Source organism: Dendrobates tinctorius, unplaced genomic scaffold (assembly GCF_039654945.1).
Source record: "Dendrobates tinctorius isolate UK_male_01 unplaced genomic scaffold, ASM3965494v1 ptg000014l, whole genome shotgun sequence".
NCBI classification, from domain to species: Eukaryota; Metazoa; Chordata; class Amphibia; order Anura; family Dendrobatidae; genus Dendrobates; species Dendrobates tinctorius.
In genome coordinates this window covers 20,145,008-20,171,517 of record NW_027361682.1, presented here as the reverse complement: position 1 = coordinate 20,171,517, position 26,510 = coordinate 20,145,008, and the positions used below count along the sequence as shown (strand labels likewise).

The 26,510-nt window shown below is 44.5% G+C and overlaps 1 protein-coding gene across 2 annotated transcripts in view; it reads left to right on the top strand.

Moving 5' to 3' along the window:
- The window catches only part of LOC141072763 (ABC-type organic anion transporter ABCA8-like), a 313,983-nt gene that overhangs the window by 86,629 nt on the left and 200,844 nt on the right, over window positions 1-26,510 (top strand). For both annotated transcript variants that reach the window (XM_073559970.1, XM_073559969.1), the window contains exons 14-18: window positions 2,036-2,155; window positions 9,696-9,834; window positions 10,373-10,463; window positions 10,765-10,904; window positions 11,016-11,135. In XM_073559970.1, the coding sequence (XP_073416071.1) occupies window positions 2,036-2,155; window positions 9,696-9,834; window positions 10,373-10,463; window positions 10,765-10,904; window positions 11,016-11,135 (610 nt within the window). The remainder of the gene's footprint in view (window positions 1-2,035; window positions 2,156-9,695; window positions 9,835-10,372; window positions 10,464-10,764; window positions 10,905-11,015; window positions 11,136-26,510) is intronic.

Sequence of the window (26,510 nt, the reverse complement as noted above, 5' to 3'; positions counted from 1 at the left end):
GTCGTCTAAGTCGCTGGGCCGAGCCGACGAGCAGTTGTCAGAGGCTTCGGGCGTTCCTACGCCCAGGTGCAGAAGGGGCACAGCAGGCCCCAGGACAGTCCCCCAGCATCTGGGCTGCCCCTCAAGGAGGCGAGGTACTGACTGCCGTGGACCTTGACGTACAGGCCGCAGCCGTGGTCAGAAGAGGGGCAGTGGTGGCCGCGGGTCTCAGCGGGTGGACCGTAGCCGCGGTATGGAGCGGGGCAGAGGCGGGTGCGGGTCTCAGCTGATGGGCCGCAGCCGCGGTATGGAGTGGGGCAGAGGCGGCCGTGGGTCGCAGCGGATGGGCCACAGCCGCGGTGTGGAGCGGGGCAGAGGCGGCCGCGGGTTGCGCTGTGTCTCTTCCCCACGTTGCTCGGTACCATCCTCTCCCTGGATCAGGCAAGCCCCCGTCCTGTCTCTCTGGAAGGCGCTGGTCTCCTCTTGTTCTCCAGCGCCACCTAACTTCCTGCATCCTGCCTCTCGTCTCTCTCCCCGTCCAATGCTGCTCACTGGTCTCCTGTGCTTCTTTTATAGTCGCCCCACCCCACCCACACTTTCTAGAAGAGTCTCAGTCCCGGCCTGTAACTGCTTCCCCCGGGAACATACCCTTGTTGAACCTAGGTGACAGTCTCCTTAGTTCCGGCCCGGTTATACAGCGGGCCCTCTCTCCTACAGCCACACCCCACCTATATGAACCAGAGAGGCCGCCAGACCCTAAATATGAAATACTGACACCCTCCTCTATTATTACTGAACCCCTTACACTCTAACAGTGATTATATATTTTTAAGTGCTTTTAATGGAATTTAAGCAGTCTAGACCAGCATTACTGGTGCTACAGTATATCTAATATGTGCTATTGCTCCTATAGTTTACTCCCTTATGTTATCTTTTCCAATAAATAATAAATAAATCCTGCAGTTTGCTACCGGAAATATAGGTATTTATTGTGCATCCTTGGTACAGACAATACTTGCTTTCTTCCTGCGTTTTATAACCAAAGTGATGGTTCAGCCGACACGACGCAAAGCTCTTCTTTGGCATCTGGTAACACTGACCACGGCTGCGCCTCCTAAGACACATATGCACGTGACATGGCCGCTTCTGATTGGTTACCTAAGCGGGACGTCATGATAGGCCGGTTCATGTGCGCATTACTATGGGGGCGGGCAAGAAGCTTTAACCCAATCCACCCCGAGCTTTCCCTTTTTGTTTTTTTCCTCCCCTTCTTCCAAGAGTCATAACTTTTTAAAATTTTCTAGCCATATGAGGACTTGTCTTTTGCATGGCGAGTTTTCCTTTTGAATATCCCTTTTAAATCTGATAATATGATTCCCCACGTCAGTACGAGTTCGCAGATACCAAACATGTATATATATATTTTTTTGTGGAGAAACGAAATTCAGAAAATTGTAAAAAAAAAAAAATGTTGCTTATATCGCCATTTTCCGAGATTAGTAGCGTTTCCATTTTTCAGTATCTGGGGCTATGTGAGGGCTTATTTTTTGTGCACTTAGCTGACATTTTTAATGATGCCATTTAGATGTACATGAAATGTTTTGCATTTTATTGCAACGTCGCCGCGACAAAAAAACGTAATTCTGGCATTTTGATTTTTTTCTTGGTATGTCCTTTACCGATCAGATTATCTTATTTTATATTTTGATAGATCAGACTTTTCTGAAAGTGGCAATATTAAATGTGTATTTTTTATTTCTTTATTGTTTTATTTTTAATGGCACAAAATGGGGTGATGTGAACTTTTGTATTTTTTTAATATTTTGTAAAACTTTTTTCTGAATTTAATAAACCCCTTAGGAGATTTGAAGCTGCGATCGTCCTATTGCTTGTGCTGTACATGGCAGCGCATCAGTCCTGTTATGTATAGCAAAAATAACAATCTCCTAAGAATCGAGAATTAGTGAGCTCCTTGATTTCTGTAGGTCCTCGATTAGTGAATTTATATAAAAAGACAATATTTTAAAAAATATATATTTTATTTTTTTTCCACCAGGTCCAAAAAATTATTTCCGATCTGCACATTAAAAATATTGAGAATGTGGAGGCCAGTAAACTAAGCGGAGGACAGAAGAGGAAATTGACACTGGGGATCGCCTTGTTGGGGGACCCACAGGTAAGGCTTACATGGGCACGTCTCCTCCACCCGTAATGAGCGACGATATAACAAGTCTATCGACGCTCGTTGAAGACCCTTTTTACCCCGGCAGATGCAATCTGTATGAAGACGATTGCTATTACTAGACCATACAGCTCACATACTATCGTCAGGCCATTCACTGGTTACACAAGATGTTCTACCAAAAGCACTTATTTTTTGGGCTGCACGAAAGACGTGATTAGCCAAATTTCAATTTCATTGACTAACTGATTGCTGCCATATTTATAGTAACACAAGCTATGTCTCTGGTCCAACAAGACGAGGTTTATTAACTTCATAAACTCCCGAAGGACTTAAAATAAAAACAACCTTTCTCTAACACATAAGTAAAGTCAAACACTTCCCTCCCACACACACACAGATGATTTCTGAGATAGCTCAGCTGCCTGAAATAAGAGCTATAAGGCTTGGATTGGAGCTATGGGATCGACCACCCCAACCCAAGCTCTTCTGGTCACTCCTAAATCTCAGACTCAAAATTCAGTCCCATGAAAAACGTCAAGCAACCTATTATTTCTGGAATCTTCATTTCCAGGACTTACGTCACCGAGGCTAGACACCTCAGTGACAAATATCTCTCCTCCAGGACTTTATCTACTGCTTTCTTACACACCCCACAAGAGGACATTAAGTGTCATAGAGATGTTCCTATTAGGATGGGTTTTCAGATTGGTCGACAATCTGATTAATTAAGGGTTTAATTAAGACGTGTGCTGAATTAACGTGGAAAATCACAATATTAATCCCCCCATTTTATCAGCAGTATCAAAAAGGTGTAACAACTCAGTTGAGATTCTTATATACAACAGAGGAGAGTCAGCTCACCCACTAGAATGACTGAAGGCACAGGAACTCATAGTGCAATGAAACATCATGGATGGAAGCAGGGGTGGATTAAGGGTAGCCAGGGCCCTGGGCTGTTAAGACTCTGTGGGCCCCCCCCGGTCATGTGACGGGGTCGGGAAGTCACCAGTTTTCATGATGCATACGGTGCGTCAAGGGGCGGGAAGGGGTTAAATACTGTGGTAAAAAAAACTCTGCAAATACGCAACGTGTGCACGAGGCCTCACAAATACTGAGGTAAAAAACACCAAATGCTCAACGTGTCCATGAGGCCTTACAAATACTGAGTGAAAACTCACCAAATACTCAGCGTGTGCACGAGGCCTTATAAATACTGAGGTAAAAACTCACAAAATACTCAGCGTGTGCACGAGGCCTTACAAATACTGGAAGGCCTCCACCCAACATCTAGTCGTGACTCACCTGTACCTAACATCGAAACCAGCTAATAGTCCGCTATCAACTGCTGACCTGGACACCAGCTTCATGAACTTCCCCAGATAGAAGAAGCAGCCTCCGATGTGCAGCCTGTGGCCGGATACACAGGAAGAGACGCTCCTCGTCACAGGCTGTGCCCAACATGTCAGCAGAGGGGTTAACGCCACAGACAAGTCGCCGTCTCCTCACACACTGGACACGACGCTGCGCAATGTTAGTCATGTCCCAGATGTTCAGCATATGGAGGACCAAGTGGGGACCAAAAAAGAACCTAGGATTGGAACAGGAGCATGGGAAAGTGGACGGCGGTTGGAGGGGCAGGGTTTATATAGGGGTAGGAGTAAGTAAATATATATATGCGGGCATTCAGTAGGGCAAGAAAGAAATGTGGCAGGAATAAAGTACACCTCATAGTAACTTATGTGTGAGGCAGAGATGACAAGACCACCTTACTAGAGGTGCCCACTGCCCACATATAACAAAGTTGATGGAAACAGGTGACTTCCACTATGATGATTGATTACCGGCCGTCCAATCACACCCATTTCACAACTAGTCACACCCATGTCCACGCCCCAACCACACCCAATTAGCACTGCTGATCACACTGACTGGTACTGAGGGCACAGTGGCTGGTACTGTGGACACACTGACTGGTACTGAGGAAAAGAGAGAAAAAAGAGAGAGAACGAAAGGAGAGAGAAAGAAAGAACAGAGACAAAGAAAGTGAAACAAAGAGAAAGGAAGAAAGAACAGAGAGAAAGAAAGAGGGGACAGAAAAAAAGAACACAGAGAAAAAAGAAAGAGGGGAAAGAAAGAAAGAACAGAGAGAGAGAAAGAAAGAGGGGAAAGAAAGAACAGAGAGAGAAAAAAGAAAGAAAGGGGAAAGAAAGAGAACAGAGAGGGAGAGAGAAAGAAAGAGGGGAAAGAAGGAACAAAGAGAGAAGGAAAGAAAGAGAAAGAAAGAGGTGAAAGAAAGAAAGAAAGAAAGAAAGGGGAAAGAAAGAACAGAGATGGAGAAAGAAAGAGGCGAAAGAAAGAACAGAAAGTGAAAGAAAGAAAGAAAGAAAGAGATAAAGAAAGACAAGGAAAGAGGGGAAAGAAAGAAAGATAATATACCAGCCCGGCTCACATTGTAGTACCCACCTGAGCCTCCTGGTGCAGGACATATCATGATCCACTCACATGGCCGACATACCCGAGTCCAAGGCGATCCCGCTGTCCGTGCTGTCGGAGGAGGACATGGTGATGATCTGAAGCATTCCCTGAAGTGCCTCCATGGTTCCATCACAATCTCCTCCGGTCAACTTCCAGCACGTCACTTCTGATGGAATGTCACGTGCGAGTTTTTAAGTGCTCCTCGAGGCTCCGCCGTATACTCCTGTGTCCGCGGGAAAAGTAAGCTCCCAGTCGGGGCAGTGGGGCAGACTCTCAAAATCTGGGACGGTTGGGAGGTATGAATGCTCCCCATCATACACCTTGCACACCCATGGCTCCGCACACCTCATACACACACGGTTCCGCTTTGTATGCTTCATACACACAGCTTTGCTCCGTACACCTCGCACACACACGGCTCCTCTCCGTACACCTCGTACACACAGGACTCCGCTCCGTACACCTCATACACACACGGTTCCGCTTTGTATGCCTCGTACACACGGCTTCGCTCCATACACCTCGCACACACATGGTTCCACTCAGTAACACATGGCTCCACTCCGTAAACCTCACACTTGCGGCTCTGCTCCGTACACCTTATACACACGTGGCTCGCTCTGTCCACCTTGTACACACATGGCTCTGCTCCGTAAACCTTGTACACATGCGGCTTTGCTCCATACACCTTGTAGACATGCGGCTCCGCTACGTAAACACACGGCTCAGATCTGTACACTTTGTACACACAGGGCTCCATTCCGTACACCTCGTACACACGCTGCTCTGCTCCGTACACCACGCATACACATGCAGCTTCGCTCCGTACACCTTGTACACACACACAGCTTCGCTCCGTACACCGCACGCGCGTGGATCCTCTCCGTACACCTCGCACGCGTGCTGCTCCGCACACCTTGTACACATGCGGCTCCACTCCGTAAACACCTGGCTCTGCTCTGTACACTTTGTACACACAGGGCTCCATTCCATACGCAAGCAGCTTCGCTCCGTACACCTCGTACAAACACATGGGGCTCCGATCCGTACACCTCGCACATGCGCAGCTCTGCTCCGTACACCTCGCACGCGGCAGCTCCGCTCCGTACACCTCGCATGCGTGCAGCTCCGCTCCATACACCTCGCACACGCGCAGCTCTGCTCTGTGCACACGCGCAACTCCGCTTCGTACACCTCGCACACACGCAGCTCCGCTCCGTACACCGCACATTCGCGGCTCTGCTCCGTACACCTCGCACATGTGCAGCTCTGCTCCGTTCCTTCTTGCACATTCGCGGCTATGCTCCGTACACCTCACACACGCGCAGCTCCATACACCTCGAACATTCGCGCCTCTGCTCCGTACACCTCGCACACACACTGCTCTGCTCTGTTCACCTCGCACACACACGCAGCTACATCCACCCTGTAAACCCCCTCCTGACCCCACACATAATTCCCTCATCCAGCACCATGACAACCAGCACAGCAGAGTCCCGCACACAATACATTGAGGGCTGTGTGCACAGGACCTGTGATGAGGTCACAGGAGGGGAGGAGTCAGGTGTCACATGATCAGGGGCCTCTGACTGAAGCCCCTGATCATGTAACCCCTGACTCCTCCCCTCCTGTGACCTCATAACAGGTCCTGTGCGCACAGAGCAGGGATTTATCAGTGAGGGTCTGGCACTGCAGTGGCTGGTGGGTCTGGGAGGGGGAGGAAAGGGTCGGTACATGTGGGGGCATGTCACTATGGTGGCGGATTATAATGGGGCAATTTTCCTTGGCCTGGTGGGCCCCCCCACACCACTGGGCCCTGGGCTACCACCCAGATTGACCTCATTATAATCCGCCACTGGATGGAAGAAAGAGAAAAATCCAGGTTCCAGGATCATCCGATAAAATCCAAAACTATATTAAAGAAAAAAGGTATAAAAACCTCTGTGGCTAAAAACACCATGTTGAAAGATCAGACGAGGTACTTGTCATAAATTTTGCAACATCAACATATTTACAGACTCTGCAATTATTCTCCAAATCCCATGCAATCTCTTTGTCACGTGATAACTGGGCACAATTCTGCATTTGCCCAATCCTTAGTCACTCTCTCACTCACCCTGAGAGATTACAGAATGTTAGAGATGGAAGAGACCTCTAGGGTCATCGTGTCCAATCACCTTCTCAAAGCAGGATTCACTAAACCATCTCAGACAGATGTCTGTCCAGCCTCTGCTTGAAGACTTCCATTGAAGGAGAACTCACTACCTCTCATAGTAACATAGTTAGTAAGGCCGAAAAAAGACATTAGTCCATCCAGTTCAGCCTATAAAATTCTGTCAGAATAAATCCCCAGATCTACATCCTTCTAAAGAACCTAACAATCACTGTAAGATACAATATTGTTACACTCCAGGAAGACATCTAGGCCTCTCTTGAATCCTTCAACTGAGTTCGCCATCATCACCTCCTCAGGCAGGGAATTCCAGATTCTCACTACCCTATTTGTAAAGAATCCTCTTCTATGTTGGTGGAAAAACATTTTCTCCTCCAGACGCAGAGAATGCCCCCTTGTGACCGTCACCTTCCTTGGTATAAACAGATCCTCGGAGAGATATTTGTATTGTCCCCTTATATACTTATACATGGTTATTAGATTGCCCCTCAATCGTCTTTTTTCTAGACTAAATAATCCTAATTTTGCTAATCTCTCTGGGTATTGTAGTTCCCCCATCCCCTTTATTAATTTTGTTGCCCCCCTTTGTACCCGCTCTAGTTCCATTATATCCTTCCTGAGCATCGGTGCCCAAAACGGTACACAGTACTCCATGTGCGGTCTAACCAGAGATTTGTACAGAGGCAGTATAATGCTCTCATCATGTGTATCCAGACCTCTTTTAATGCACCCCATGATCCTGTTTGTCGCTGCCTGGCACTGGCTGCTCCAGGTAAGTTTATCATTAACTAGGATCCCCAAGTCCTTCTCCATGTCAGATTTACCCAGTGGTTTACCGTTCAGTGTGTAATGGTGATATTGATTCCTTCTTCCCATGTGTATAACCTTACATTTATCATTGTTAAACTGCATCTGCCACCTTTCGGCCCAAGTTCCCAACTTATCCAGATCCATCTGTAGCACAATACTATCTTCTCTTGTATTGACTGCTTTACATAGTTTTGTATCATCTGCAAATATCGATGGCAGCCTGTTCTACTCATTGATTGCTCTCATTGTTAAAAAGATGGTTCCTCTGGCACCCGTATCTACCACAGGTTTACTAAAACAATCATTCAACAAACCTTATGACCCTAGGCCCCACTCCTCCCATCTACATATTTTACAATCCCGGTAACTCTTCACCGTTCAAATATTTCATAATTTTGGTGACTAACTCCTCATGTTTATATACAGAGAGTCCTCCCGGATAATAGTACCCCATTGCTTGTGCTTCAACAGTCTCTCTTTGCTTCTGGCGGTACCCTCTAAGCTCTTTACCCTCACTTACCGGGTGGTCTCTTCCTTCCTTCTTACAGGTGGGCACGACTTCCTCTAATATGGTCAGTATCCGCTTCGTAACCAGGATGGATGCATCTTTTCAGATGTGCCCTCTTCACTGGAGGATACAGAGAGAAGAGGGCCCATGTGCAAGAGCAATACATGGGTACTTTTGCAGTCCAATTGCTCAGCATAATGGCCAGTTCCACCTGCTTTGAAGGTGGAAATGGGCGCCCGTACTTCTTGGACTCCTGTGTGGCTGCACTGGTTGTACTAATTATGTGTCCACCCCTGGCCCTCCTCCGTTTACATATTTTGGGCTCAGATAGGCAGCGGAGCTCCTACCTTCCTATTCCTTGTGCTCTCTGCAACTGCCCCAAGATAGAGGAAAGCCAGCTATTATAGACCACATAGATAAATGCAGTATGAGTCCTGGTGTGAAGCTGAAGGCTCACAAATGAAAGATTAGCATTTGTCATCTTTAACCCTTTTACCATCAGTCTAACCCAACAGCAGATGTTAGGGTAAATGATTGGGCATGTTGGATGCTTGCACCTCAGCCATATTTATGGTGTATAGAATACAGATTCACCGCACAATTAAGTGGAATATCTTGCAAAAATAGTGAATTTTATTAGAATATTTTACAAGTGAGCGATAATATACCATAAAAGGAAGCGACTAAAGGTGCTGATGTTTCGATCCCGCCGGGGTCTTAATCATAAGTCGCTTTGTCTATGTCTTCCTCTTATCATATATTATCGCTCCCTTGTAAAATATTCTAATAAAATTCACAATTTTTTCAAGATATTCCACTTAATTGTGCGGTGAATCTGTATTCTATTGATTTAGGGTTTTCATGGTCCGTTACACCAGCACCTCATAAACTCTTAGGCTGTGTGCCCACGTTCGGGATTTTTCACGTTTTTTTTCCCCCCCTGCAAAAACGCTTTAAAAATGCATACATTAAGCATCCCATTATTAGAATGCATTCCGCAATTTTTGTGCCCATGCTGTGTTTTTTTCCGCAAAAAAAACGCATTGCGGAAAAAACGCCACATGTTCATTAATTTTGCAGAACAGAAAATCTGTGGATTTGCCACTATGTTCATTGTATTAGGATACTCCGGAAAAAAATGCAAAAATCCGCACAAAAACGCAGTAAAAACGCGAAAAAAAATGCGGATTTCCTGCGAAGGAGTCCGTTTTTGCTCAGGAAAATTCTGCTTACGTAGGCACGTAGCCTTACAGTGTGCAGGCTAATTTCTGTATTTATATTTATGGTGTAGTCGGAATAAATAGCTGTCTTTTGACTGACAAGCATGGCCACTCATACTGTGCCAACCTATTCATTTTATGGAGAACATAATGCACCGCTATGTTTAATTTTCCCTGCAGTGGCATTACCACTTTTTCCCAGATTCCCCCACAGATTACACCTAATGCCTTATAATAAAGAAGCATTATTCAGGGCTGACCTTCCTAGATTGTTTGGGGGAGCGGTGTGATTTACATCGGTAAATATGCATGGATTGATTAGGAAATGATTGTCATTTTTTACAGATTTTGCTCCTGGATGAGCCCACCGCAGGATTAGACCCGTGTTCCCGCCACTACATTTGGGCACTGTTGAAAAAACGCAAAGCCAATCGAGTGACCATGTTCAGTACCCAGTTTATGGATGAGGCAGATATACTTGCTGGTAAGCAAAAAGAGGACCTGTTTCTTGGCATAAATATGTATTTTTTAAAATCAGGTGTAAATGCCGCTGTTCTCCTGAACCCAGCGTTGTTTTTCTTGTGTTCCTGAGCCTCTCCATTCCAGAGATATGGCCTCCTCTTTCCAGTATATAATTCCTGTCAGTTTAGCCAAATGGGTGTGTTCATCAACTTTTCTTTGTGGGCGTATGTTTGGGACCACGCTCACTTGGCTAACAAGACTAAATTTATATACAGCAAAGAAAGGGCCATATCTCAGGAACGGAGAAGCACAGGAACAAAAGAAAAGCAATGCTGGATTCAGGAGGACAGAGGCATTTACCACCAGGCTAAAAAATAAACATATAAAAATTTATAACAAGTGACTGGTCCTTACAAAGAAGGGATTTTTCCACTGCCACTTAATTTAGAAGTTTACTTGGATGCTATAAGGGTTATATGTCATCTAAAATGTTATCTCAAAATATGTAACTTCTGTCCTAAGTACTTATTAGTGTATTTGTGTCTTTGTATTCCTTCTAGATAGGAAAGCTGTAATATCTAATGGCAGACTGAAATGTGTTGGCTCATCCCTGTTCTTGAAGAGAAAATGGGGCACTGGTTATCATTTAAGGTATAAAAATGTACTTTTAAATAAATACTAATATCGTCATAGCATGCTGGGAGTTGTAGTCTGCTAACAGCTGGAGAGCTACACACATTTTTGGCTGCAGCTACCACTAGGGGGCGCATGCTGGAGGCAGATTTATTCAGCTCTCTTTGGACTCATTAATTAAAGAAATTGAGTTCCGTTTCTCATAAATAATACATGAGGAAATAATTGACCATTGAATAATATATGCAGAATAAATTTGTCTTTATTTCTTACATTAGTTGTTTTTCTACAATTTGGTTATTCCTCTGGCAATGGTCAGGATGCAGGTTCCTCCGTCTTGTGACCCTGAGAAGATGACCTGCATTATCAGGCAGCACATCCCTAACGCTCAGCTGTCGGTGCAGAATGAAGAACAGCTCACCTACTTGTTACCTTTTGAAAACATGGACAGCTTCTCAGGTAACTAATACACCTCAGTATCCCACACAGCCGGATTAGTGTCATGTTACCGCCACTGGACACCGTTAGGATTTAATGCAAAGACAAATTTATCAAATATTTCAATTTTAGACCTTTTCGCTCATCTGGACAGATGTGTGGGAGAGGACGTTGTCACATATGGAGTCTCCATGACCACGCTGGATGATGTATTCATCAAACTGGAAGGAGAGGCAGAACTGGAAAAGGGAGGTAAAGAGAAAAGCTTGTGCTGAGCTACCAGAGGACCTACTGGTGGCAATACTGGCCCCCTATATACAGTAATGGCTGAAAGTGTTGGCACTCTTGAAATTATTCCAGAAAATGGAGTATTTTCCCAAAAAATTATTGCAATTAGGCCGGGGTCACACTTGCGAGTGCAATGTGAGAAACTCATGCAAGTCTCGCATCGATACCCTGCACTTCCGCGGACCAAAGTGTGCGGCTGCATGTCTTTCTATGCAGCTGAACGCTCCCGTCCGAACCGCCGGTGTCAGTGCCGGGTATTGATGCACGAGACTCACGCAAGTTTCTCGCATTGAAATCGAAAGTGTGACCCCAGCCTTACATGTTTTGTTATACACATGTTTATTTCCTTTGTCTGTATTGGAACAACACTCAAAAAAAAAAAAAAAAAAATTAAAAAATCCAAATTGAACATAATTTCACACAAAACTCAAAAAATGAATAACAAAATCCCAAGTAGAGAGTACATAGTAGTGATACTTCTCAAGTCACCCTAAATGACTTTTGGAGAAAAATCCCCTATGGAGCGCCAAATATATGATAACACCAAAAGAACGGAGCAAAAAACACCATAATACCAAAATATCAAAAAATATTAAAGAAGTCTTTAATGTAATAGTATCAAATTTAAAATTCACATAGATAAATAGTACAGCATATAACACGAAACAGATAGTTGTCGCCCCCCGAGGAAGCGACCGCGAAACGCGCGTAGGGGCGCGTTCCTGCATGCCAGACAGGACATGTGTAATATTAACCCCTAATTACTCTGTCTTTATGCCACATGTCTTTGTCCCATATATCTGGATCCTTTTACAAGTCATGGCTACTATGTGTACAGGGATCTACCACAGAGAATAGTATTATATGGTGACTAGGGTTAATTTACCCATGGCATTATACTATGGACCAAGGGATTTGATCCTTATTAGGGAGTCAATACTTTTTGCTCCCTAGCCCATTTATGTCCATGTCTCTGTGCAGGATTGTTTTTTCATACGGTTTTCCCAGCTCATGTGTTAAAAACTATCTGTTTCGTGTTATATGCTGTACTATTTATCTACTGTATGTGAATTTTACATTTGATACTATTACATTAAAGACTTCTTTAATATTTTTTGATATTTTGATATTATGGTGTTTTTTGCTCCGTTCTCTTGGTGTTATCAAAACTCAAAAAATGGTCTGGACAAAATTGTTGGCACCCTGAATTTATTATTTAGTTGCACACTCTTTGGAATAAATACAGCTCTGGGAAAAATTAAGAGACTACTGCACAGTTTTATAAAAATCAGCTTCTCTACATGTCTGACAGCCATTCCATTCCAGTGTTAGTTGAATTCGTTAGTTGAATTTCAACCAGAGTACACCTCATTCTACTTAATTTGCTTCTGATTAGGTGATCACCTGAACCAAATCTTATTTAATGAAGGAAAGTATAAAAAACCCTGCTGTGGTGTTAACAATCCTCTTGCAATATGACAAGCTAGATGGTAAAACAAGTGCTAGTAATATCCCAAAAGTAATAGAAATGAAAAAATAACTTTTAACCATGCCAAAGGAGTTGAAAAGAAAAGTCTTGAGTGAGGAAGAGAAGGGCTCAATTCTGGCTTTACTAGCAGAGGGATACAGTGAGTGTCATGTTGCCTCCATCCTTAAAATTTCTAAGATGGTCCATTACAACAAGGTCAAGCATCAGACATTGGGGACAACAAAGCTACAGACCAGCAGAGGGCGAAAACAACAGTCCACTGACCGGGATGACCATCATCTTATTGGAATGACATTCAGGAACCGCAGGATGACATCAAATGACCTACAAAAGAAATGGCAGCGGGTGTAAAGTATACGTTAAGAACAGTTTATAACAGGCTCCTAGAGGCAGGGCTCAAGTCATGTAAAGCTAGAAAAAAGCCTTTCATTAATGAGCATCAAAGAAAAGCCAGACTGAAGTTTGCCATAGACCATGAGGATTGGACCATAGAGGACTGGAGTAAGGTAATCTTCTCTGCTGAGTCTGTTATGAACAGGTCACCGAGGAGGATGGCAGGAATAGGCTAGGCCACCAGGAAACCAGAAAGGTTGGTCACTTAGCGAATTGCAGACCCCTAATCCTAACAACACAACTAACAGTAGCCATGGAGCGTACCTACGATGCCCTAGACGCCTCGACAGAGCCGGAGAACTAACTAGGCCTAAAGCAAGAAAGGTGAAATCCAAACTGCCCCGGAGTAGAACCCCAAAGAAATAGATAGCCCCCAAACATACAGTTAGGTCCATATATATTTGGACAGAGACAACATTTTTCTAATTTTGGTTCTAGACATTACCACAATGAATTTTAAACAAAACAATTCAGATGCAGTTGAAGTTCAGAGTTTCAGCTTTCATTTGAGGGTATCCACATTAAAATTGGATGATGGGTTTAGGAGTTTCAGCTCCTTAACATGTGCCACCCTGTTTTTAAAGTGACCAAAAGTAATTGGACAGATTAAATAATTGTAAATAAAATGTTCATTTCTAGTACTTGGTTGAAAATCCTTTGTTGGCAATGACTGCCTGAAGTCTTGAACTCATGGACATCACCAGACGCTGTGTTTCGTCCTTTTTGATGCTCTGCCAGGCCTTCACTGCGGTGGTTTTCAGTTGCTGTTTGTGGGCCTTTCTGTCTGAAGTTTAGTCTTTAACAAGTGAAATGCATGCTCAATTGGGTTGAGATCGGGTGACTGACTTGGCCATTCAAGAATAATCCACTTCTTTGCTTTAATAAACTCCTGGGTTGCTTTGGCTTTATGTTTTGGGTCATTGTCCATCTGTAGTATGAAATGACGACCAATCAGTTTGGCTGCATTTGGCTGGATCTGAGCACACAGTATGGCTCTGAATACCTCAGAATTCATTCGGCTGCTTCTGTCCTGTGTCACATCATCAATAAACACTAGTGACCCAGTGCCACTGGCAGCCATGCATGCCCAAGCCATCACACTGCCTCCGCCGTGTTTTACAGATGATGTGGTATGCTTTGGATCATGAGCTGTACCACGCCTTCTCCATACTTTTCTCTTTCCATCATTCTGGTAGAGGTTGATCTTGGTTTCATCTTTCCAAAGAATGTTCTTCCAGAACTGTGCTGGCTTTTTAGATGTTTTTTAGCAAAGTCCAGTCTAGCCTTTTTATTCTTGATGCTTATGAGTGGCTTGCACCGTGCAGTGAACCCTCTGTATTTACTTTCATGCAGTCTTCTCTTTGTGGTAGATTTGGATATTGATACGCCTACCCCCTGGAGAGTGTTGTTCACTTGGTTGGCTGTTGTGAAGGGGTTTCTCTTCACCATGGAGACTATTCTGCGACCATACACCACTGTTGTCTTCCGCGGGCACCCAGGTCTTTTTGCATTGATGAGTTCACCAGTGCTTTCTTTCTTTCTCAGGATATACCAAACTGTAGAATTCGCCACTCCTAATGTTGTAGCAATTTCTCGGATGGGTTTTTTCTGTTTTTGCAGCTTAAGGATGGCTTGTTTCACCTGCATGGAGAGCTCCTTTGACCGCCTGTTTCCTTCACAGCAAAACCTTCCAAATGCAAGCACCACACCTCAAATCAACTCCAGGCCTTTTATCTGCTTAATTGAGAATGACATAACGAAGGGATTTCCCACACCTGTCCATGAAATAGCCTTGGAGTCAATTGTCCAATTACTTTTGGTCCCTTTAAAAACAGGGTTGCACATGTTAAGGAGCTGAAACTCCTAAACCCTTCATCCAATTTTAATGTGGACACCCTCAAATGAAAGCTGAAAGTCTGAAATTCAACTGCATCTGAATTGTTTTGTTTAAAATTCATTGTGGTAATGTCTAGAACCAAAATTAGAAAAATGCTGTCTCAGTCAAATATATATGGACCTAACTGTTATGAATGGGTCACCGAGGAGGAACAACAAAAAGCTAAGTCCCAGAAAACCAGAGAGGTTGGTCACTATGCAGATTGCAGATCCCTGATCTTAACCACACAACTAATAGTAGCAGTGGAGCATTCCTACGTTGTTCCTAGATGCCTCGTCATCGCCAGAGGACTTCATAAACCTAAAGAAAGAAAAGGGAAAACTAACTGCCCCAGAGCAGACTACAAAGGAAAAGACAGCCCCCACACATGTATTGACAGTGAAGCAAGATGAAAACACATACACAGGCAGGAAAATAGGCTGAGCAAACGATGGGGTCCGACTAACTAGAAAGGACAGAAAAGGAAAGCCACTGTCTGCAATCTGCCAAAAAACCCTACCAAAAATAATGTCCAACACGTCTGATAGCAAAATTAACCCTGAAGTCACTAGACTTCTCCCACTATATCAGCACTCTGAAATATTCTGAAACAGAGCAAAAAGAGGCCAATCTAATAAGGGACAAATAGGCAAATTGGCAAATACAGATAAATAGGAGTGGAAGTTCAGCATAGCCCCAGCAGGGGCAAGCTGACCACACAAGAAACGAATTGACCAACAAGCGCAAGTGTGAACATTAGCAAAAAACAAACTTAACTTAAGAAGACTGGAAGAGAGCTGAAATCCAAGACCTGAGAAGCAGACTGAATCACCAGCAACAGGATAGGGCGTCGGCTGTCTTATATCCAGTCTGATGCTCCAGAGATCCAATCGTTATCCTTCTCATCAGGTGGCAGATCACTACCACTTAAACCAACCTCACTACCTCCTGTCACCACCAGATGGAGAACGGAAGGAGAACTCTCAACTGGAGGAGCAGAAAATGAGCTCATAACACCTAACTGTATATTGTCGGTGAGACCAGATGAGGGACAAACACAGGCAGAAAATAGACTGAGCAAATGATGGGGCCCAAACTGTCTAGATAGGATAGGAAAGGAAAGACACTGTCTGCAATCATGCAAAAACCCTAAAAAATCCAACACGCCTGATGTACAAAAAACACTGAGGTCACACGACCTCTCCCCCATTATATCAGCATTCTGGTGTAAACTGGCAGCAAAGCAAAAGAGACTAATATAACAGGGGACTGAACAAACTGACACAAGCCATAACATATGGAGCGTGGTCCAGCACAGCGCCAGCGAGGAGCACGCTGAACCCACACAGCAAAGCAGAAAGAGGCAAAACCAGATCAGAAGCAAAGGATTAGCAAATGAACAACTTAGCTGAAAAATGCAGGATTAGGCAGGAGACAGCAAACCTCAAGTTGCACAGGAAGAACTAATCACCAGCAACAATTGAGGGAAGCCTGCTCACTTAAATACTCCCCATCAGTAATCCCTGATTTCCAATGATCATCGTCACGTGGCAGACCTCTGTCAATCTGGCCAGCTCCACTACCCACAGTAACCACCAGAGGGAGCCCCGACTCAGAAGTAAGAGAATTCACAACAGTACCCTCATCCACGCCACCAGGCCGATCAGGATGGGCCCGGTGAAAAGCACAAAACAATCTCTCGGTATGAATGTCTGAAGCAGAGACCCAAGAATTATCCTCCTGGCCATAACCTTTCCACTTGGCCAAGTACTGGAGTCTCCGTCTAGCCAGACGAGAATCCAATATCTTCTCTACCTCATACTCCAAATTACCCTTAACCAATACAGGGTCAGGGGGCGCCGCCATGGGAACTACTGGCTCCACAAACCTTTTCAACAAAGATTTATGAAAAACGTTATGAATCTTAAATGTAACTGGAAGAGCCAAACGGAAGGATTTCCAAAATCTTATAAGGTCCAATGAACCTTGGCTTGAATTTTGGAGATGCAACCTTCATAGGAATATTTTTTTGAAGACAACCAAACCATATCACCCACTTTAAACCGGTGACCAATGGTCCTATGCCAGTTGGAAAACCGTTGGGCCTTTTCCTGAGAGTGGGACAACTTATCCACTACTTGGACCCAAATCTGCTGCATTCTCTCTACCACAGAATCCACACTTGGGCAGGCCGAAGATTCCACCTGCCCTGAAGAAAATCGAAGATGAAACCTAAAGTTACAGAAAAAAGGAGACATCAAAGTGGCAGAACTAGCCTTTTGTTTAGCACGAATTCGGCCAAGGGCAAAAATGAGACCCAGTCATCTTGATCAGCAGATATGAAACATCTCAAATAGGATTCCAAAGTCTGGTTTGTTCTCTCAGTCTGCCCATTGGTCTGAGGATGAAATGCAGAGGAGAAAGATAACTGAATTCCCAGTTTGGAACAAAAAGCTCTCCAAAATCTGGAAACAAACTGGACTCCTCTGTCCGACACAATGTTCTCAGGAATCCCGTGCAAACGAACCACCTGCTGTGAAAACAAGGGCACCAACTCAGAAGAAGATGGCAACTTTGGGAGTGGTACAAGATGGACCATCTTAGAAAATCTATCACAGATCACCCAGATAACAGTCATTCTCTGAGAGACATTGAGATCAGAAATAAAATCCATTGAGATATGGGTCCATGGCCTCCTGGGCACCGGCAGGGGCATCAACAAACCACTAGAACGAGAACAGGGCTTGGACCGAGAACAAGTCCCACAGGACTGCACAAAATTCCTGACATCACAAGATAAGGCAGGCCACCAAAAGGACCAACTCACCAAATCTCTGGTACCAAAAATACCTGGATGACCAGCTAACGTGGAGCAAGGAATTTCAGACATTACTCTTCTCCTCCACTGGTCAGGGACATACAATTTTCCCATAGGGCATTGTTCAGGTTTGTCCTCCTGAAATTCCTCCAGGACACGTCTCAAATCGGGTGAGAAGGCGGAAAGAACTACACCCTTATTTAGAATGGTAGTAGGCTCGATCACATCAAGAGAATCCGCAAAGAAACTCCTAGAAAGGGCGTCCGCCTAAACATTCTTAGTTCCCGGAAAAAAGGAGACCACAAAATTAAAACGCGTGAAAAACAAGACCCACCTAGCCTGTCTAGGATTCAAGCGCTTGGCTGATTCAAGATAAATCAAATTCTTGTGGTCAGTGAGGACCACAACTTTATGTCTAGCTCCCTCCAACCAATGTCCCCACTCTTCAAATGCCCACTTCATGGCCAACAATTCCCGATTCCCCACTTCATAGTTACGTTCAGATGGGGAAAATTTTCGAGAAAAGAAGGCACAGGGATTCATCTTAGAGTTTACCGGATCTCTTTGGGACAAAACTGCTCCTGCACCAATCTCAGAAGCATCTATCTCCACCTGAAATGGGAGGGAAACATCAGGTTGCCGTAGAAGCGGAGCAGAAGTGAGTCTCCACTTAGGCTCCTGAAATGCCGAAACTGCCTCTGGAGACCAATTCACCACATCAGCTCCCTTTTTGGTGAAATCCGTCAGTGGTTTAACGATACCAGAAAAATTACTTATAAATTTACGGTAGAAATTAGCAAAACCCAAAAACTTCTGGAGAGCCTTCAGAGAAGTGGGCTGAACCCAATCATAAATGGCCTGTACCTTGGCTGGGTCCATTTCAATAGCAGACGGGGACAAAATGAATCCCAAAAACGAAATCCTCTGTACACCAAAAAGACATTTTGATCCCTTAACATACAAAGTATTTTCCCTCAAAATCCGGAACACAGTCCGGACATATTCCACATGAGAATCCCAATCACTGGAAAAGATCAAAATATCATCCAGATAAATGATCAAAAACTTATCCACAAAGTCCCGGAAAGTATCGTTCATAAAAGATTGGAAGACGGAAGGGGCATTAGTGAGCCCAAAAGGCATCACCAGGTACTCAAAATGTCCCTCCGGGGTATTAAACGCCATCTTCAATTCATCCCCGTGCTTGATGTGAATAAGATTATATGCCCCCCTGAGGTCAAGTTTGGTAAACCAACAAGCACTTTTAACTCTGGAAAATAAATCAGAAATCAGAGGTAACGGGTACTGATATTTAACAGTGATTTTGTTAAGGGAGCGATAATCAATACATGGCCTTAATGAGCCATCTTTCTTGGCCACAAAAAAAACAGCACCTAAAGGTGAAGAGGGTGGTCTGATATGACCCTTCTTCAATGATTCCTTGATATAAGATTGCATAGCATCATGTTCAGGTACCGATAAGTTGAAAAGCCAACCCTTGGGAAATTTACAACCGGGCATTAACTCAATTGCACAGTCATAACTCCTATGAGGAGGCAAAGACGCGGACTTACTTTCACTAAATACATCAGAAAAATCAGCCAAATAGTCAGGAATATCATGAGACTGGGGAGAGGAGGAGAAAACAGGAGTGTCACTAAGAACACATTGACAACCCCAACTCCCTACAGACACAGATTTCCAATCCAAAACAGGATTATGGGTTTGAAACCAAGGAAAACCCAGTACAATAATATTATGCAAATTGTGCAACACCAAAAATTTGCAATTCTCTTGGTGGTCCGGGGCAACCCGCATTACTACCTGGGTCCAAAACTAGGGTTTATTCTCCGCCAAAGAAGTAGCATCAATACCACTCAAAAGGATAGGAGTCCGCAGGGGTACCATGGGAAATCCACAACGTTTCGCAAAGTCAAAATCCATCAGATTCAAAGCTGCTCCTGAATCAACAAAAGCCTTAGTGGAAAATGTAGACAAGGAGCAGATCAAGGTAACCGCCAAAAGGAACTTAGGCTGTACACTGCCCACTGCAAATGCGTGAGCAATTCGCTTTTCTCATTTAGGACAGACAGAAATAGTATGAGAGGCGTCCCCACAAAAAAAACACAACTTATTACGCTTTCTAAACTCTTGACATTGCGCCCTAGACAAAACCCTATCACATTGCATGGGTTCAGAAGTTCGTTCAAAAGGCGGCACCGCCTCTAGTGTAGTTTTATGTTCACGTAAACGTCGTTCAATTTGAATGGCCAATGACATAGAATCGTCAAGACCAGAGGGGACAGGAAATCCCACCATAACATCTTTTACGGTTTCTGCTAGACCCTTCCGAAAGAGAGCTGCTAGGGCATCATCATTCCATTTAGTAAGGACCGCCCACTTTGGGATTTTTTGACAATATAACTACAGAATCCTGACCCTGGTTCAATGACAATAAGGTTTTCTCAGCTTGATCAATAGCATTAGGTTCATCATACAACAACCCCAGGGCTTGAAAAAACGCATCCACATTAGCCAGAATAGAATCTCCAGGTGTCAAAGAAAAAGCCCAATTATGGGGATCGCCGTGCAGCAGGGAGATGACAATTTTAACCTGCTGCACAGAGCTCCCCAATGAGTTAGGTTTCAAAGCAAAAAATAGTTTACAATTATTCTTAAAATTCAAAAATTTAGACCGATCCCCAGAAAACACATCAGGAGTAGGGATTTTTGGTTCTACAGCAGATGATTGAGCGAGATAGGCAGAAATTCCCCGCACTTCGGCAGCGAACTGCTCAACACAATCGGACAATTGCTTGGTCTCCATTAGAGAAAAAATCCTCCTACGGCCCCAGAGGAAAAAATATATATAAAAAAATTCTGACACTTTTTTTTTTTTTAAATTCTTTCCTTCTTTAGAGTACCCTAGAGTCTACAGTAGGGCTGGTGATTCTGTTATGAACAGGTCACCGAGGAGGATGGCAGGAATAGGCTAGGCCACCAGGAAACCAGAAAGGTTGGTCACTTAGCGAATTGCAGACCCCTAATCCTAACAACACAACTAACAGTAGCCGTGGAGCATACCTACGATGTCCTAGACACCTCGACACAGCCGGAGAACTAACTAGGCCTTAAGCAAGAAAGGTGAAATCTAAACTGCCCCGGAGTAGAACCCCAAAGAAATAGATAGCCCCCAAACATATATTGTCGGTGAGACCAGATGAGGGACAAACACAGGCAGAAAATAAGAAAATAGACTGAGCAAATGATGGGGCCCAAACTGTCTAGATAGGATAGGAAAGGAAAGACACTGTCTGCAATCATGCAAAAACCCTAAAAAATCCAACACGTCTGATGTACAAAAAACACTGAGGTCACACAACCTCTCCCCCACTATATCAGCATTCTGGTGTAAACTGGCAGCAAAGCAGAAGAAACTAATATAACAGGGGACTGAACAAACTGACACAAGCTGTAACATATGGAGTGGGGTCCAGCACAGCCCCAGCAAGGAGCACGCTGAACCCGCACAGCAAAGCAGAAAGAAGCAAAACCAGATCAGAAGCAAAGGATTAGCAAATGAACAACTTAGCTGAAAAATGCAGAATCAGGCAGGAGACAGCAGACCTCAAGTTGCACAAGAAGAGCTAATCACCAGCAACAATTGAGGGAAGCCTGCTCACTTAAATACTCCTAATCAGTACCTCAGATTTCCAATCATCATCGTCAGGTGGCAGACCTCTGTCAATCCGGCCAACTCCACTACCCACAGTAAGCACTAGAGGGAGCCCCGATTCAGAAGTAAGAGAATTCACAACATGAGTCTAATTTTCAGCTTTGCCCAACACCTAGTCATCTAATGGTTAGATGGAGACCTGGAGAGGCGTACAAGCCACAGTGTATTGCACCTACTGTGAAATTTGGTGGAGGATCCGTGATGATCTGGGGATGCTTCAGCAAGGCTGGAATTGAGCAGGTTAATCTTTGTGAAGGACGTATGAATCAAGCCGCATATAAGGTTATCCTGGAAAAACAGTTGATTTCTTCTCCTCAGGCAATGTTCCCCAACTCTGAGGACTTTTTTTTTCCAGCAGGACAATGCGCCATGCCTTACAGCTAGGTCAATCAATGTGTGGATGAAGGACCACCACATCAAATCCCTGTCATGGCCAGCCCAATCTGCAGACCTGAACCCCACTGAAAACCTCTGGAATGTAATCATGAGGAAGATGGATAGTCTAAAGCCAACAAACAAAGAAGAACTGCTTACATTTTTGTACCAGGAGTACAGAAAAATCAGACAAACTGAAAATTTTGCAGTGGTCTCTTAATTTTTGCCAGAGCTGTAACTGCAATCAGTAGCTTCCTATAACAATCAACAAGCTACTTACACCTCTTATTTGGAATTTTAGAGCACTCTTCTTTTGCAAACTGCTCCGGGTCTCTCATATTTGAAGGATGCGTTCTCCCAATAGCAATTTTAAGATCGCTCCACATGTGTTCAATGGGATTTAGATCCAAACTCATTGCTGGCCACTTCAGAATTCTCCAGCAATTTGTTTCCTTCCATTTCTGGGTGCTTCTTGAAGTATGTTTGGGGTCATTGGCCTGCTGGAAGACCTATGACCTAGGACACACACCCAGCTTTCTGACACTGGACACTATATTATGACCTAAATCCTTTGGGAATATTCAGATTTCATGATGTCTTGCACACAGTCAAGGCACCCAGCACCAGAGGCAGCAGATCAACTCCAATAAATTTTTGAACCTCCACCATATTTGATTGTAGGTACTGGGTTCTTTTCTTTGTTGGCCTCATTCCATTTTCTGTAAACAGTAGAACGATGTGCTTTACCAAAAAGCTCTATCTTGGTCTCCTCTGTCCAGAAGAAGAGGTTTTCTCAGAAGTATTTTAGCTTACTCACATACATTTTGGCAAACTACAGTCTGGTTTTTTTATGTCTCTGTGTCATAGTGGGGTCCTCCTGGATCTCCTGCCACAACGTTTCATTTCATTCAAATGTCAACAGATAGTCCACGCTGATACTGTTGCACCCCGAGCCTGCAGGACAGCTTAAATTTCTTTGGAACTTGATTGGGGCTGCTTATCCACCATGTAGACTATCCTGCATTATAATGTTTCATAACTATTTCTCTGCCGCCCATGTCCAGGGAGATTAGCTACATTGCCATGGGTTGTAAACTTCTTGAATATGTTGAGCACAGTGGACAAAGAAAAAAGATCTCTGGATATGGACTTGTAACCTTGTTATTGTCCAACAATTTTGGTTCTCGAGTCCTTAGAAAATTCTCTTATCTACTTTCTGTTTTCCATGGTTAGTGTGGCACACACAGACACACAATGCAAAGATTGAGTCAACTTATCCAATTTTTTCTGAATTCAGGTGTGATTTTCATATTGGCCACACCTTTCACTTGCCACAAGTGAGTTTGTTCGAACATCACATGCTTCAAACACAGTTGTCTACCCTCAATTTTGGAAATGTGCCAACAATTTTGTTTCACGAAACAATCACTGACCTCAGGGAGACCCGAGGCTGGGTCCTTCCCTGGAGGAAGATCTGGCTAGTCCCGTGTTTGAGACTCTTAAATGAGGCTCCACGGACTTTATTAACAATTTTGTTTGACTCATTTTTGAGGTTTTATGTGAAATTTATGCCCAATTCACCTTTTTTTCTGTTTTTTTGTGTTGTTAAAATACACACAAAGGAAATAAATGTGTGTATAAGAAAACAGGTGTAATTGCAATAATTTTATGGGAGAAATACTTTATCTGGAACAATTTCAAGGGTGTCAACACTTTCGACCGTAACTACTACAATACTGCCTCCTATGTACAAGAATATAATTACTATAATACTGCCCTTTATGTACAAGAATATAACTACTTCAATACTCCTCCTGTGTACAATAATATAACTACTATAATACTGCTCCTATGTACAAAAATATAACTACTATAATACTGCTTCTATATACAAGAATATAGCTACTATAATACTGCTCCAATGTACAAGAATATAACTACTATAATTCTGCTCCTATGTATAAATATATAACTACTATAATACTGATCCTATGTACAAGAATATAACTACTGTAATACTGCTCCAATGTACAAGAATATAACTACTATAATACTGATCCTATTTACAAGAATATAACTACTATAATACTGCTCCTATGTACAAGAATACAATTACTATAATACTACTCCTATGTACAGGAATACAACTGTAGTAATCGCAGGTATGCTGGATGCAGTGACGAGACGGGAGACGAGATGAACTTTAAGATGTAACTTTTATTTATATACTGTATATTGTGGTGCAGTGACCATTGTGACAGATAGGGGGCGCTGTATGGGTCATGCACACAGGCATATCCATTGTGGTAATGGAGATAGGATGAACGGCAGGATGGTAAATGACCGTTATGTATCCCAGGGTGGGTGGCCCTGGGATGGAAGCTGGAACATGTGTTGATCAGAAGAGGAACTGCTGAGGGTTTGCTGCAGTGTATCAGGGAAAGCTTCCAGGTGACTTGGTGAGATGGGTGGGACCAGTCACCTACAAACCCACCCAGGAGCGTGTGTCTAAACGCCCATAGTAAGCCTGTATATGTGTGTGTATGGCTGAGTGTCTGAAATAGGACCTGCGATGAGGTCATAGCCATGTGATTCGTATCTCACCGGTGGGCATGGCTACGGACCATATAAGGTGACCAGGGTAGGTCACATGAGGGAGAGTGCCTGGATCTGATTGGTCCGTGTGGAAGGTCCCGGAAGGCCGACGTGCTAAAAGGTGTGCTGCCTTCCTGAAGCGCACATGCGGAGGCCGCTGACCTGGTGAGGCCTGTGTATTTTGGCCTGTGTGCGTGGGACAGTCCCCAGGAGGAAATGGACGTCCTGAATAAGAAGCAACTAAGAGGTAACCCCAGACAGGGGAAAATAACTGTGAGGCTATAGAGCCTGATTGCTGGACAAAGCACGGGCTGTGTGACCACAGGGCTAAGAGAGCGGAGCTCTACATGAACATTCTTCAGTTTTGATATAAGAATGTTGCTGTTTCTTTCATGCTTCCATGGTTTATGCCGTCTAACAATAAACCGTATGGACATTGTTGTGGAAAACATGGTGCAGGACCCTGTTAATCTGCTACCAAGCGAGTGTCTCCCAACACGAACAATAGGCGCTACCTTACAATTGATGGAGAATGCTAAGGGCACTGTTGTAGCCTTGTTTTTAGGGGCAATGGACGAGGTCTACAAATTCAGTTGCTAGGGGCAACGGTTCCAAGAATCACATGTTGCAGTGCTGGTCACTCTGAGCCAGGAGAGCATACGGTCTTGAAAACCGTGAGTTATGCTGACTGTGGACAGTGAGAGAGATTTATAGGATACCTCTGCGGTAGAGGGATCTGGGAACCTGCGTGGCCGTCAGGTAATGGTCATGAAAACCGTGTGATACTGACCGGGGTCAGAGAAAGAGACTGTGGATAACTAGTGGGATACCTCTGAGGAGAAAAGGCATCAGGGAACCTGTGAGGCCATCACCAACAGGTAACAGACAGGAATCTGTGGTATGCTGACTGGGGTCAGGGAAAGATTGTTTGAGAAGTCGCTATAGGGTGCCTCTGTGGATAAGAGGTACCTGAGAACCTGTGTGGTCGACACCAGCAGGTAACGGACAGGGGTCCGTGTTGTACTGACCGGGGTCAGTGAGAAACTGTGTATGTGTTTTTTTTTCTTCTCTAAAGCTGAAGGTGTTGCTGTGACTCGGCGGGGTCACAAAGTTTTGTTTTTTCTCTCAAGGCAGCTTGCGGTGGCTCAGTGGGGTCACCAAGTTGACAAGCGTCTAGCTGTAACTCGGCGGGGTTATGAAGATTGCTGTGGATCGGCGGGTCCATGAAGACGGCGCATCAGAAGCTGTGGCAGTGCCAGCAGGAGTTGGTGTGTCGTGCTTAAAGGGCCAGTACAAGCCTGAAAGGACATAAATTGTATTGTGTGAACTCAGGCCTAAGAAGGCCTGTAGAGGGGACATGGGGAAATCCCGAAAGGGGGCGGTGACCCAAACTGGGGTGGTAACTCAAAAAGGGGTGGAGTCCCAGGGGGAGGCGAAGTCCAAAAAGGGGATAGTGGCCCAAAAGGGGGAGGGGCATCCTGACATAAAAGGGGTGGGACAGATGAACTGTTGCCAGGGGCAAATGTCCTATAGGTGTCCAGTCTGCCTGGTGAACTACCCACCCGGCACTATGCTACGGGGGTGTGGCCTCCAGATAAATAACGAAGATGTGGTTGGTATGGTCGACCCTGGGAGCCCGGTGACTCTAGTGAGGGTTGCTCCTGAGATACCCGGCAGAAAGGTTGGGGTCACTTGCAACCACGGGGGCACTAAGGATTGTCCAGCGGCTAGGGTAGTCTTTGAGACAGGCTGGGACATTGCGGGTCAGGATGTCGCAATAGTCCTGAATTTGTCCTGTCCAGTGGTTATGGGCAGGGACTCTAAACTGTTCTCCGGCTTGTGGGAGAGGGGAGTTCCTCTACAGCAGGAGGATGGAGAACTCTCTAATGTGGGGCTGGCAGACATTGAGACGGTGACGCCTCCTAAAGTGGACAGGTCAGATGTAGGAGTGACCGGAGGAAGGGGTGCGTCTGCCCATCTTATGGTCTTAATGTCTCGTGACATGACTGATGATGAGCTGGTAGATAAGGCGACTGGAGCAGACACACGGTTAGAGG